The 13955-nt window shown below is 36.8% G+C and overlaps 1 protein-coding gene across 12 annotated transcripts in view; it reads left to right on the top strand.

The window, feature by feature from the left end:
* MAST2 (microtubule associated serine/threonine kinase 2) overlaps positions 1–13955 on the top strand; it is a 194264-nt gene that overhangs the window by 35916 nt on the left and 144393 nt on the right. For 2 of the 12 annotated variants that reach the window (XM_080406087.1, XM_080406086.1), the window contains exon 1: positions 2774–12899. The exons of 9 other annotated variants lie outside the window; for them this stretch is intronic. In XM_080406087.1, coding sequence (XP_080262213.1) covers positions 12861–12899 — 39 coding nt within the window. In that variant the 5' untranslated portion in view covers positions 2774–12860. Of the gene's footprint in view, positions 1–2772; positions 12900–13955 lie in introns of those variants that run through there. One more of the 12 variants, XM_080406084.1, reaches the window with a different exon arrangement.

Here is a 13955-nt window from a genome sequence, read left to right as displayed (position 1 = left end):
CACATGTTAGTGAGAGACTTCAATTACTTATATGTAGACTGGATACATGCCACACTGGGACAGGAATGAGAGTAGACTTTATGTGTTCAGTGACTGTCTCACAAGAGAGATCAAGCTCTAGCAAAGAGCCCATGGCAGGAGAGGTAACATTGTTTTTATCCTTAGCAGGCTCAGTTCTGGTTCAAAGTAAAGTCAAAAAACCACCCTAAAGGTTGAAACTGAAATATATGTATGCAGAGCTAAAAATAGTCAAAAACCAGCTAAAGTTCCTTTGAGTTTCAAAAAGATGAACTGATGTAGGAAGAGAAAGCTTGTTGAAAAGCAAGGAACATCAGCTAAGAGACCTGCATCTTTATAGTCTTCATGGAACCAAGTTAAAGACCTCTTCTTCAAGGCAGAGAAATGCAGAGTTACCCCCCCCTCCCCGAGTAAGAATTAAGAATGGTTAAAAGGAAAGAGAGTGGTTAAAACCAGAATAAAGGAAGTTGTTAATTCAGTGAGTAAAAGGAGATAATGACACAGCTTTAAACTAATTCAAGTATGAAAGGTGTGAACTACTATTAGTGCTGTATAGTCAATTGCTTAACATAGTTTCAGTAGTTGAGCACTGGAAACTGGCAAATGTGGTACCAATACTTAAAAAAGGTATCCAGGAGAGATCTGTGGAGTTACAGACTTGCAGATGTTCCCTTCCTGCTATAGTTGCCTTTTTTCCAAATTCCTTTGAGTGTAATTTACCGTTTGGTTGCATTAACACAATATTTGAATAGAGCAGCCTTACCAAGTCATTCAGATAACCCCGACAGTGCTGACCTCACTGTTTATACTCTGCTATTACACGTATGCTTGTCATCAGTGGTTTTATATTTATTTCTAGGTCATCAATTAAAATGCTGAATAATGTTATATGCATGACTGTTCTGTTGACACAGAATGGTCATATTCAGTAGCAATTCTTCTGACAGCTACTTTTAAAAATTCACTTGATTGGCAGGTTCTTAAGAAAAAAGTTTTGCTGTTTCCTAGAGATATGTTTTTTAGAAATGTAGTTTGCAGGCAAGTTAAAAGCTTTGAACAATAATGTCTGATGTCTACATGTTTACTTTATCAGCAGAGGTAGTAATTTAAACACCCTGACCCCCACTGCCCCCATACAAAAACACCTAAGAACTCTTCTCAGAAATTGTGGTGATTTATTTGCAACCTTATTTTCCCATAAAAATCTCAACAACTGATGTTACTTTTACTTTTTCTTTGGAAAAGCTGGCACAGAATTAAAATAAATATTTTGCCCAGGATTTGCATTATTCTAGTTGTTCTGAAACCTCCTGGATAATCTGTTTACTCCTTGACTCTTATTTGGCTGGGTAAAGGGCTTTTTTTGACTTGTCCCCTGCTTCCTGTTGTAAAAGAAGCTTTAAAGGCAGTATGGGGAACAAAACGGGACTGCTAGTGTGGGAAATTCAGGAGCACAGGACAGAGCACAAACTGCTAGAGTAAACTGATATTGCTGATGTCTGATAACTTTGAGGTATATTTAGAATCGTCCTGCTGTTGTTTTGTCCATTGCAGCTCATGCTTTCATTTAGTTGCTTTCTACTTGAGTGACATCAGAAGGAAACTTTAGGAGACGGGTTTCTTCAGCTTCATGACCTGTTCTGGAAAGAGCTTCTCCTTCCCTCGAATTCCACCTTGGCTGTGCAGATTTGTGTTCTGCTATGAGATCATTCTGTCAATACAGGCTTGTTTACTTCACAACTTTGGCAATTTTGGAAGGCTCCTTTCAGTATTAAAACATCTACCTTTCACATTAGCAGATCATTTTTCAGCATGGAACTGTGAATTGCTACTGGTGATTGCCAATGTTTCTTTCTTCCCTGAAGACCCAATGTTTTGGTAGAATTGAATTCTTGTTTTTTAATGTAGTTTACTGCATTAATTACTGTCTTTCTGGATCCTGTCAGACTCAGTATGGTAACAGTCTTCTGAGAAGCTTCCTTTGTTGATGCATTTAGAAAAGGCTCAACTTCCTTCATGGAAAGAATTTTCTCTAGGGATGCTGCCAAGGCTTAGAAGACCAAGAAATCTTATGGCTTTGTATTTGAATGTAATCAAACTGGCACTCTTAATTTTGTCTCTTTAGAGCTGGAACAGATCTGTAGATTAATGTGTATTTTTGGCATTGGCTTTAACCAAAATTGAAAGTAATGGTATAAATAGTCATGATTGCCAGAGACATTGAGCAGTGATAGGGAATCAAAGTTTCTGCAACGTTCCTTCTTTCCTGGTAACTTTCAAGCCACTGGCCGGTTTCATCCAGGCTTGAAAAAGAGAAGAAATGTCAAAAATAATTGTAATTGCAATTTCGTAAGAATTGGAGCTGAGTAAGAAACACCCCCTCATATCCTCTCAGAGAGAGACAGTTCATTGTTTAATGTGGCTTGGCAGCGGTGGCTGACACTCAAACGTGACAGCTCTTGATTAGCTGTGGGAGATGCTGTCGCCAGTTGGGTGGAAATAAAATAGAACCAGGGTTACCTCTGTAAGGACGATGGGAGGAAGCAAGATGACAAAAAGACTAACTTGAGTCAGTAGGAAACTGGATATCTTTAATTCTGTTTATATTGCAGTACTGTAATAGAATATAATACACATATAAAATTATGCATTGTACATTATATATGGTATTACATATGATATAGACTATATATAATTATAATAATACTGTAAGAAGAATCTGACATTCTTCTGTTTCCAGAAACATCGATGTTCGTGACCTATTTCTGGGCCAGGTTGGAAGGACAAATTTGAAATGCTTCTTGTAATGCTTCTGTGTTGTCCGTTTGGCATGTTACATTTACTGTGGAACGAACGGTGCGATGCTGCTCCAGCAGACTGAAGATCCTTCCACGTGCTGCCTTTGCAGCATTTTGCAGTTGTCGCAAGCTGAGACTGCGCCGACGGGTCAGTGCCAGGACTGGTGGGTGTCTTTCCTGGGCTGTAAATCTGACCTTTCAGAAAGGCTGAGAGCGGACCCTCACATTCAGTTGTGCGTATTGGAGCAGAGCTTACTTGTGGCATCATCTGCAGTTTATTTCTTTGCTTTTCATAATAAAGACATTAAAAAAATAAGTATTCTACAAGCTTGAAAGAGGGACTATTATCTAATTGGCTTTTGGTTAGGAGGATACTGATTTCTAGGTCAATGTAAAACAAATGAGCATTTAAATTGAAGAGGAGCAGCTGTTCCAAAGCCCCTTTCCACAGTGCCTGGTTTTGTTAAGGATAATTATGTCTAATTTTAAATTATGATAGCTTTGAGTATTGAGCTTCGCCTTGTTACATCCACTAGCTCATTCTCCTTCATCAGTAAGAATGTTCCATCATGGAGCTAGGTTTCTGATTGGATTTATTATTCTGGGCCTTTTGAATTACGAAGAGAAATACAGCTTTAAAGGTGGGGTTTGCAACACTTTCATGACAATGTTACCATACTCCCATCGTATTTTTCAAGGTCTCAAGACAGATACAATGTTTTCTGATTCCTGTGGAAAGGTACGGCTGGGAAAATATGTATTTATGTAGATGTGTAAGATTTTCGTTCGTATTTTTAGCTTGAAAATGGAAACAGACTCTAGTGCTAAAAAATCCAAGAAAACTCTTGTCAGCCCTTGGAAGCAAACATATGCTAAAGATGTCCTGTGGATTACATACTGCTTGTTTCAATTAACACATTGATATTCTCTTGTCAGTTCTTGAGACAAAAGCCCAGGTGACAATTCAAATGGTGCATGAGAATCATAATTCAATTTTTTTCTGGTAAGCTTAAATATATTTTTTTTATACAAAGAACAAAAGATTTCAACTGCTAAGCTCAATGTTATATTAGTAATTCTATAGGATGTCTGAACACTTTAAAGAACATATATTGTAAATATATTGCTGCTGCAAAGAAGCACGTTTGTTTTTATGAAATGTTCATTGCTGGACATGGCGGTATTGTAGTGTCATGCATAAGAATTCTGTGTTTGAATTGAATTTAGAGTAAAATGTAACTATAACTATCAAGAAATGTAATTTTTTTTTATTTTAATTTGAAATTCAAGCATTTTTTTACCTGCTAGTTTTATGGAAAGAAATTGTCTTCATATGTCTTTTAAAATAATGAGTTACACTTTTTCTCTGAGAAATATTCTTTGAGGCTCTAAGTCAACATCTTACTCCTTTGTTTCTTCTCCGACTAAATGTAATAGGTTCTATTAAACAAAGCCAAAAAGTTTGAGAGATTGCCAAATTATTATTTTGCATCTGCTTTTTTTTGAGGAAAAATAGCTCTAAAAGAAAAAAAAAAAAACACAAAACCAGGAGAACTCATAAAAATGGGAAGCCTGACACAGACCTTGGAGGAGAGGAAGATATATTTTTTTTTAAAATTTGCCTTGCACTGTAAATCTTTTAAATCCTGAATGAATTAATTCTTTTATCTTTCAGTTTTTGTTCTACTTTAGTGGATAAATGTTGGGAAAAGGGATATCTGTAAAAAAACAAACAGCTTTTAACTTGTCTAGCATTTTAAGAGGATGACAAAATTGTGAGAAATGAATAGCAAGATTTTGTCTGATACCAGAAAGGAAGAATAAAAATCTGTCAGAATCCATCAGCAAAAAACTGCTGTGAGATGTCTCCCTAGACAGCAATGTAAGCTTAGTCTGGTATAGACAAGGAGAGTAGGGGAGAGTAAAACCCTCTAACTCCAAATGTTTTGGTTTATCTTTGAGTGTTTATTTCAAAGGTAGTGTTTGAATGTATATCGTGTTGATCTTAATCAGGCACAATGGTATGATTTTTGGAGACTTGTCCAAGCAGTTTAATATCAGCTGGAAACCAAGGTAAAAATCAAGGTGTATTGAAATGAATTGCATGTGGATTAAGTTAGAAAAATATATTCAGTGCTGTAGACTTTGTTCTGAGCAGATTAATTAAAGAAAAATCAGTTAACTTTCATGGCTTTTTTCCTAATGAACATGTTTGACAGTGTAATTTATTATTTGAAAATGTTATGCTACTGAAATAGAAGAGCTTCATTGTTTTGTGAAGCACCAAGTGCTTGTTCTGAAGAATTGAGTGTCCAAAATGACAAATATCCTATAGATGTGAGAGGAATGTACAGTGAAATACAGCTTGGTATAGTCTTCATGCCTCTGCAGTTTTTGTTCCTGAAACTCTTTATAAAGTAGGTGCTTTCTTGATGTAAGAATTGCGTGGTTTGTACTTCAAAGTCAAAGGTGGTTTTATTGATGAAGGAAGAATCAGGAGCAGAAAAGTTTTGGAAGAGTTTACAGAAAAGGCAAATACATATATGTGAACTATTGCTGGTGCGGTGAGGCTGCAGGAAGAATGCTGCTAGCCAGAAGTATGGAAGGACAGAAGAGGACAGTGGATGAGATGTTCTGCATAGTAAAATTTTGGGGATATTTCTCAGCATGTGCTTGCATGAGAGACAAGATCTGTCTGTAATTTGTAGCTTTTATTGAACTAGTTTCTATGGCAAAATAGCTCCTGGGCTAACTGGGTGCATGATGTCTTTCCCGTGGGATTCCTGAAACTGTGGGGTTTTTGGTTTTTAAAGTTTTCCCAATAAATATCAATACCTTTCATTAGGGAGACACACAGGGGTTGGTATTGGGTCCTTGGGCTTTGGTTTTGTTGCCGTTCTGGTTAAAGGTATTCACTGCTGATGTTTAAGTCCTAATGTCTCTAAAGCATGAAGGCTGTCTGCTAAAGTAAGAGAATTCTGATTCTGGTAATGCCATTTAAATATTTACTAAACAGAAATTATATTTCTTCTATTTTGAATTTGCAGCTTGTATTGAAAAAAGCTTCTCTGCCTATTGAAAAAAGTGTTTATCTTAAAAATGGTATTGTGTTTGAAATGTAGCATCAGAGAAGCTAGTTTCCATTCTGTTCTAATGCCAATTTAACTTCAGAACAAGAATGTTTGCATAGTGAATTCCACATCTTCTACAAATACTAAAGTTTAATTGAAGATTCCCTTCCAAAGATTTTAGCTTCTGAAGGGGCTTGAGCCAATGAACTTGTTTCTGCCCGGAAATTGGTGTCTCTTCTGAATATACCTGCCATGGCACAGTACAAAAACGGTCGGCCTGTAGATGAATGAACTCTTTCCTCCATCCCAGTCGACAGCAAATTTACATTTGTATGGAAGATTAGTGGGTGTGCCGCCTCTCATAATGTATTGAATGTGGGGGATGGGGCAGCCTTGCCCAGGAATCTAAACCTAGCAAATTGGAAACAGAAAACGCACTGTGAAAGCCTGATCGTTGTGTAAACCTTGAGAATTTTAGACATTTTTTTCAGCAATTCTTCTCCCGCAGACCAAACCTCATAAGCAGAGTTTGTTGTGGTTCAGAATGAGTTCCTATTATGGTTCATTGTTAATGCACAGCTTTGCTGCAAAGGTCTTAGTTTATCAAACTGAATCTTGTAAATAAGCAAGAAATCCAGAAGAAATTCAGACAAGCTGTCAGGCGAGTTTTCTTAGGTTGACTGCCAAGTATAATTTTTTTTTTTTAAACGTTATCTCATCAACCTTCCTTGTTTCAGTAGTCTGTCAGTTTATCACAAAGAGATGCGTTTTTTATTCTCCAGATAAACACAGCTTGATCAAAATAAATAAAAAAAAACCCCAAACACTTAAGTTTCAGATTGACAGCGAAACATTTGGCTCATTTTGGTTGCACAGACGAATGTTACCAAAGATTTGAAAAAATTCCACTGAAATTGTCAGCTGATAATCTTTCGGGAAGTAATCTTTTTCTCCCAGCAGACAATATGTTATGTAAGGAAATGTTGTATCCTTAAGGTTTGCCACAGCTTGATGTTCTGTTGTTTTTAGTTTTGATTAAATAGAGTGAGAAATATAATGAATTTTGGATCTTAGTATTTTAGATCAGGGAACTGTTCTGAAAAGTTCCTTGATAAAAGTATACAATAAAATGCATTACATCTTGTGCCAGGCAAGTGAAAAGCTCTTCATTTTTTTTAGCCTGATCTTTGGATGGGAGCACACTCTTTGTACGACAAAGCACAAATGGGTCTGCATCATTTGGTCGTCCTATTGTGCAGTGTGGATGTCCTTCACACCATGTCTCCCATGATGGGGTCCCACTTGTGTTGAGAGCTTGCTGGTGTTTCTGTAGTCAGTCCTAAATATCACAAGTGGGTTAATGCCTTTTCAAAGTTGTCAATGTTAAGTAGACTTGGACCTCTAGTGTTAACGAGTTTAAGGTGTGCAGATACTGGATTCATTTAAGGTATACTAAAGAGTACACAAATTTTTGATCCCCAGTGTAATGATTTGATTGCTGAGATAACTGTTTTTGCTTTTATGTTAGCGGCAGGTTTCCATTCTGATGCAGTGGTGTAGACCACAAAAGATGGTAGGATGCAGTGCCAAAACCCAGAAAGGACTATGGAGTCATAGTAAAATAAATTGCTCTCATCTTATTTTAGTTAGTTCTTAACAAACTGGATTAAACTTTTTTCCATGACTATTCAGTGATTCCTGTAATGTGCCTCAAGTTCCAGTAACAATTTAAAATATGTAGAAGGTATTTTATATTCAGTGTAGATAGTACAACAAACCGAACACAGCTCAAAGGTGAACCATGTGATTCTACACAGATAAGGTCTTTGTGCATATGTATATGTGCACTTTAATATAGTAGATACAGACCTCTGTCTTGTTAATTGCCCCTGTTTGTAGCTACTTTGGTGATTAGAAAATATGAGTAATAAGATAATAGTGTATTCAGTTTCTTAATTATTTTTTTGTGAAATGTATTGTACGTAGGAACGATCCTGCTACTTAATAGTGACTTACTGGGGTCATTGCTTTCCTGGCTGTGAAATCGGTATGCCTTTGGTCATCTTACAGTAATGCTTTTTGAAAACCTGTGGGCTACAGAATAACTGAAAGAATTGTTGCTTTGACTATACTGAAGTTAATGGGTGGAAGACTCCAGTCACCTTGAGACAGTTGTTGTAGCTGTTATAACTTCTCAGATTTTTATTCTACAAGACAGAGAAGTAATAGGTTTTGCTAGCATGCAGTGGAATGCGGTCTGAATCAGCATGGAGGAGAAGAGATTTCTTCTTACTGACAAAATGAAATGCTGACCAAAATCTTAAGTGCAGACCCCTCCTAGAGTTTTTAGATAGGTAGGGTTGGTTGCTGTCTGGCGTGTAAGGAGTAAAGTTCCAGGTCCTCCTAATATTCTTGAATGTCTTATCACACTTGTGGTCTCTGTGATAATTAAAGGAGGCTGAGTTCCTTAAGTCTTTTAACTCTGATCTTTTTCTACCCTGAAAACATTTATTTTGGGTCTTTCCATTTTATCAGTGCTCACCTTGAAATGCAGGTAAAAGACATGATTTTCAATAATGATCTCATCAATATCTTATACAGAAACAATACCACTCATTTATGACATTTAAGTTCTTTCAGTCTGTTCAGGGCTTACATGAACCGTCGTAGCTATCACATTATTTTTAGAATTATTTTTCAGTTTACAATTTCACTGTTACCCCTTTGTTCCTTTGTGGAGTTCACGCCTTTTAGGATGTAAGTCACTGTTGTCTTCAGCAAGCACTACCTTTGTCCTTCCTACCTAAATAAAACATAGAATGATTGTATTGGGTGAGCCCAGTAGCTTATCTCTGATAGCAGGTGTCTAAGGCAGAGTCTCTTCCCAGAACCCTTGTGCCTGTTTGTGACTGTGGGTCATCTTCAGTGTATTTTTCTCTTTTAAGAGTTCTTGGCACATTCTTCAATGAATTTGTCCACAGGCTTTTAGCCATGCTTGTGGTTTTGCCCTGCGCCCCAGCCTTTACAGCAAGAAATCGCCCAATGTGACTAATGTATAAAGCAGTACCTCCTTTTGTTTCTTTGGAAATTGCTATTAGCCTCATTTAATTAATCCCAGAATTGGCAAACTGATAAGCTGTCCTTCCCTACTTACCAGAGTAACTACTGCAGGAACGTACTTACTGGAAGTTCACAGCTCTTTCCATTTCTTGATGTCTTCAAATCAAGATTGAATAGCTTTTTCAGAGCGAGAGCTGCAGCCAAACTGGATTTGTTTGTATAATGCCAAATGGTCCCAATACCACACTACCCTTTCTCTTTTCTCGTTGCTACAGAGCAAAGCAAAATATTCCCCAGGTGCGTTAATTTGATGGCAGAAGGAAGAATTGGGTTAGGAGCTCACTAAAGTTATTGGTGAACAAACTTTGAATTCCCTATTTTTAATCTCCTTCCTAATTTTTTTTAGTGAAGTTGAGTGCTAAGGTAGATACTGTAATTCTTAAAGGATTCAAATATGACATGATCTCATTTTGAATTTTTCCTCTGGTAAACAGGTATTTTATTAGGTGCTTTATAAATGCTGCCTGCATCTGAAAACTATTTGAGAAATTTGTTTTATGATGAACTTTTTATATAATTATATTTTATGTACTTCAGTTTCTCTAATATGTTTCAGTAATATATTTTTTAGTGAAATGTCTTTTACATTCTTATCTTTCATTGGAGACTTACCTGTGGACCTTTTAGGATACTAAAATGAATGTCTGAGGATGGCGTAGTCTCGATGAGATGACAGATAGATTTCTAAAGGTAATATTTTGTAAAACAATTTTCCATGTCCAATAGTTCTTTTAAAATTCCATTTGTCCTTGGCTTGATTCAGTTTGGTACTGAGTATTCTCTCCCACCCTCTTTCATCATTGCTTTTCTGTGGTAGATTTCGTTGAAGGAAGAAGGGAGAGTAGATGAGTGTTAACAGTTAAATAGGGGGGAAGAAAGGTGGTCACCACATCGGAGATCTTTTTGGTGGTGGTTTTTGATCTGACCTTAAAATAAGAACTGTTTGCTTTGAAGAAGGGAAGGGGAGAGTGATGCTGGAGGAAAAACTGTGCCTGCTTCTTTGCAGCAGACCCGATTAGCTTCTCTACCCCAGAAACTGGGTAAGCATGGCAGGCAGCCAATTTGAAGGCATTCTCCCCAAGAAAGCCTGAAATTTGGAAGAGAACAGATGATTCTCATGGTATTTTGTGACTCGTGCCAACCTCAATCAATTATAAGTCACTTGTGAAGACATTTTGAGAATTGACAATGTCTGAATATTAAGGTAAATAATCCAGAAGAGATTAGATGTATATGTGCTAATGAGAATGTTTTCAGTTACAGTACAGATATAGGTGGGTTATATACTAGCGTTATCAGCTATAAACATTTTTATTTAGTGGCTGGTTTACGAGGAAAATAACAGTGTGTATTGTGTAATTGCTAAGATTCCTTGATTCCTCTCACATTGTACGTTTAATGCTGGTAGCCTTAGTCAGAAGAGGTAAGATCGATGATCCAGTTAGCCATGGTCTAATATAAATATTTCTAAAATCTATTTAGACTAAAATATGCTGCAAAGTGCTGAGTGTGCATGGCAAAATGTTTTATTTCTATGGGGATTTTAAAGTAATAATATAATTTGTTTGATACTGATGTCTGATAAGTGAAGTTAGTCTTTGGTATATTTTTCTGAGGAAGCTTATTTGATGGCAAAACGCAGGAAGTAATACTGAAATCCATCATAAGTGTTATCACAGTGAAGAAATATGATCATCTTGTGTTTCAGTCTGCTTTTAAACAGAGCTTTATCTGTCTTTTTCTGTTGCTGTTCTCCCTGGTGACATGTTCTTAAGTTCTCATGCGGAGTTTTGTGCATGGCTTGTTGTTATCCCGTTATATTTGAGAAAGAAGATGCTGTGCCTTTAAAATCAAGAGGCTCATTGAGTTGTTTTTACTAGCGAGCTGCTTTTATATGGTACAGTATACTCCATGCAAATGAGCTGCCTGCTCAGCCTCTGTGTGGCGGCTTGCCCTGTTGGGGAGCTCACAAAGACTCTGCAGACCTAATTCAGCATTCAGTTGTTTAAAACGGCAGATGGAAGGAGGTATCGGCAAGATGAGGATTTATTAGCTACTCACAATAAAAGACCACACTCGCTCCGCAGAGGATCAGAAAAAGCCTGGTGAATGGGATTGAGTTGTATCTGCTTTCAGCTGACTTTACAATGATGTGTTTAGCTCATGTGACTCGGTCACTTAGTATGAAGATCAGCTAAAGATTTCCATGTAAATATATATTTCTTTAAGCACGATCAACCTGTGTGCTTGTATTGTGACTTTTTTTGGTTTGCAGCTGTCATAACTGTGGGAACAGAACACTTCATCAAGCTGTGGTAGGCAGCCTACGGTCTGGGCTCTCGTTGTTGCTGCATTTGCACACTTCAGGATGTCTGGCTGAAATCCCCTCATAAACACAGCTCTTGATGAAGTTTGATTTATTTTATGTGTCTCGTGAAATCTTTCTGAGCCTGAAGTTAAGTTCTTTTTAAATACAGTATTTATATTCAGAAGTTATAAATAGGCTCTTCCTAAGCTTTTATCAGGAGATGAAATCTGTTGCTTTAGCTTTCTGCTAAAGAAATTGAAGGTCGTTGCGGCATTAGGTGGCTCATTATATTTGCAATATTTCTTTTTTGCCTTTCTAATGTAGAAGGGGCGTGTGTAGGACAAAGGCTCCTTGACATGCTCAGTAATTTAAATAATGGTGTGATGAACGTAGATTTTTATTTTTATTGAAATGGTGTTTGGTATAGCTAGAAGTGTTCTCATTGTTTATTTTTCAACACAGGCTACATGCTCATATTTTAAAGTGGGCTTGGGATAATGTACATAAAAGGGGCAAAGCCTTTTTTTGACCTTGCTGGAGTTGTCTCTTTGAAGGTAGCTGGAAACAGAAACTGCAGGACAGACTGAAAAAGCTTCAGCTGAACTGTGTTTTTTTTTTTTTTTTTTTCCTTTTTGCTATGGATGACGGTGAGGGAAGGGCTTCTTAAGACAGCTCTGTCAGTGATGAATAGATGAATGAATTCTTAAATGTTCAGAACTTGCAACATGTGTTCCAGACCCTTCAGCATGTAAGAGTCAAGTCGCAAGATCTTAGCAATGAACTAAAGAATGTGCCATGCCTGCTGCATACGAGGAGGAGACCAGCATACTTCAGAGATAACAGAAACAAAAGAATGTGTGACAGTATCTGAAGAATCTGACGTTCGCTTTGTCATATGAAGAAGTAAAGGAATTTTTCAAAATTTGGAAAAATTAAATTTTATTTTTTCATAGTGAGGCTTTTCTGTATTTTAAATAGTACTGTATTCTGTGTGTCCACAGAATTGATTTTTTAGTTAAGTGTGACCATGTGTTTTTTAAAGGAAATGTGACCTGGATTTTGTGAGCTTATTATAAACAGTAAATGAAGGCAGCTGTTGTAGTTTACTGATCCCTTATAACAGCTCAAGTAAATTGAAATAAGGCAAAAATATGTGTGTGTGGGATCTGAATTAAATTCCACTCTTTGGCCTTATGTGGAGTTGTGGATTATTCTGTATTTCTAGACAGTTGTGTGTATGAGGGGAATGAGACATCCAACCTTGAAAAGATTTAGGAAAGTCAAACAGATTTTTTCCAATGTGACCTGCTAAATCTGCCACAAAAGAGGCAGGCAGAAATACGTACAGATAGTCAGAGACCGTGGCTGCAGTTCTTCATGACAGGCAAGTGAAAGACCATGTCCTATTTTTAGCGAGTTGGACGGAGGGGGGGTGGGAGGGGGAAGAAAAGTTTTAAAATAATGGACTTCTTTAACAGTTAGAGAGCAAAGCTAGCCAGAAGCAAGTGAGCTTTAGCAGGAATTTGTGATCAGCAGAGTCTAAATATGGATGATTCGAGTATTCTTCGAAGAAGAGGGCTGCAGGTAAGTGTAACTTCAGTCTGCTTCTTTTTTTTTCCCTCCTGCTTGCAATGTCGACAGTTTCGTAAAAATGCTGACAGTTTTTTGAAGTAAATCAGGTTGACTGAGTACATAACAGTGATGCTTGAATTTAAGTTTCTGTTTTCACCGAGTGTATATCTTATAATTAGAAGTAGGATTTTGCATTAAGTAATAAAATACAGTTTGTTAATTTCTTGATTTATATCCAGTAGTCTTGTGAATATTCTTATGGTAAGAAGTGAAGTCTAAAGTACGATACTTACCTTATTTTTGAAACTTCACTTTTACAGATACTTACAAAAATCTGTTAAGTGACTTTTCAGACTTGCCTTAGAGAAGCCATTTTAGTTGAGCATTATTTAGAAATTAAATGTCAGAGCAGAGTGAATGTTCTCATTTATTTTAGAGCTATGCTTCTTTATTACTTAAAATGCACAGTAATCCAAAAGCACGATGCAACTCTACAATGCAAATAATATTTATGTTTTATCTTCAACAACTGTCTTTACATTGGAATAAATACTCCTGCAGTTTGTTTTGAACTTTAACGTACTTTAACAGCCTTTATTTTGCAGTGGTGCCGTGGAAGTTTTAGTCAGTTGCTGTAGTATGACAAATAGGGTGATCTGTGTTAGTGTCAATGGCATATGACAACTGAACTGACTCTTACGGAGTAAAACATCTGGGAGTGAGTGAGCTCCAAAATCTTGCGTGAGCTGGGCATGGAATAGCTTTTTGCTTCAAAGCACCATATTCCATTTTTCATTTTAATGGGATATGGCCTATTACATACTTGCTAGCATAAGTAATTGTTTATAGACCATGAACCTTGCCTATTAAACAACAGGACAGGCATGGTTAATTTAACGTCCTTTGAGGAAAATAACTTTACTATTTTAACATACTACTGTTCATACCTTACTCTGATGCTTTAAGGCAATAGCAGAATAATTGTTGCATTATCTGAGTATGTTCTATGTCTCACCTTTTTATATTTTGTGGATATTTTTATTTTTCTTTGTGCTAACTTATTACTGA

This window comes from Falco punctatus, assembly GCF_963210335.1.
Source record: "Falco punctatus genome assembly, chromosome: 11".
NCBI classification, from domain to species: Eukaryota; Metazoa; Chordata; class Aves; order Falconiformes; family Falconidae; genus Falco; species Falco punctatus.
Note: the sequence above shows the minus strand (reverse complement) of the source record. Positions and strands in the feature narration are given on the sequence as shown.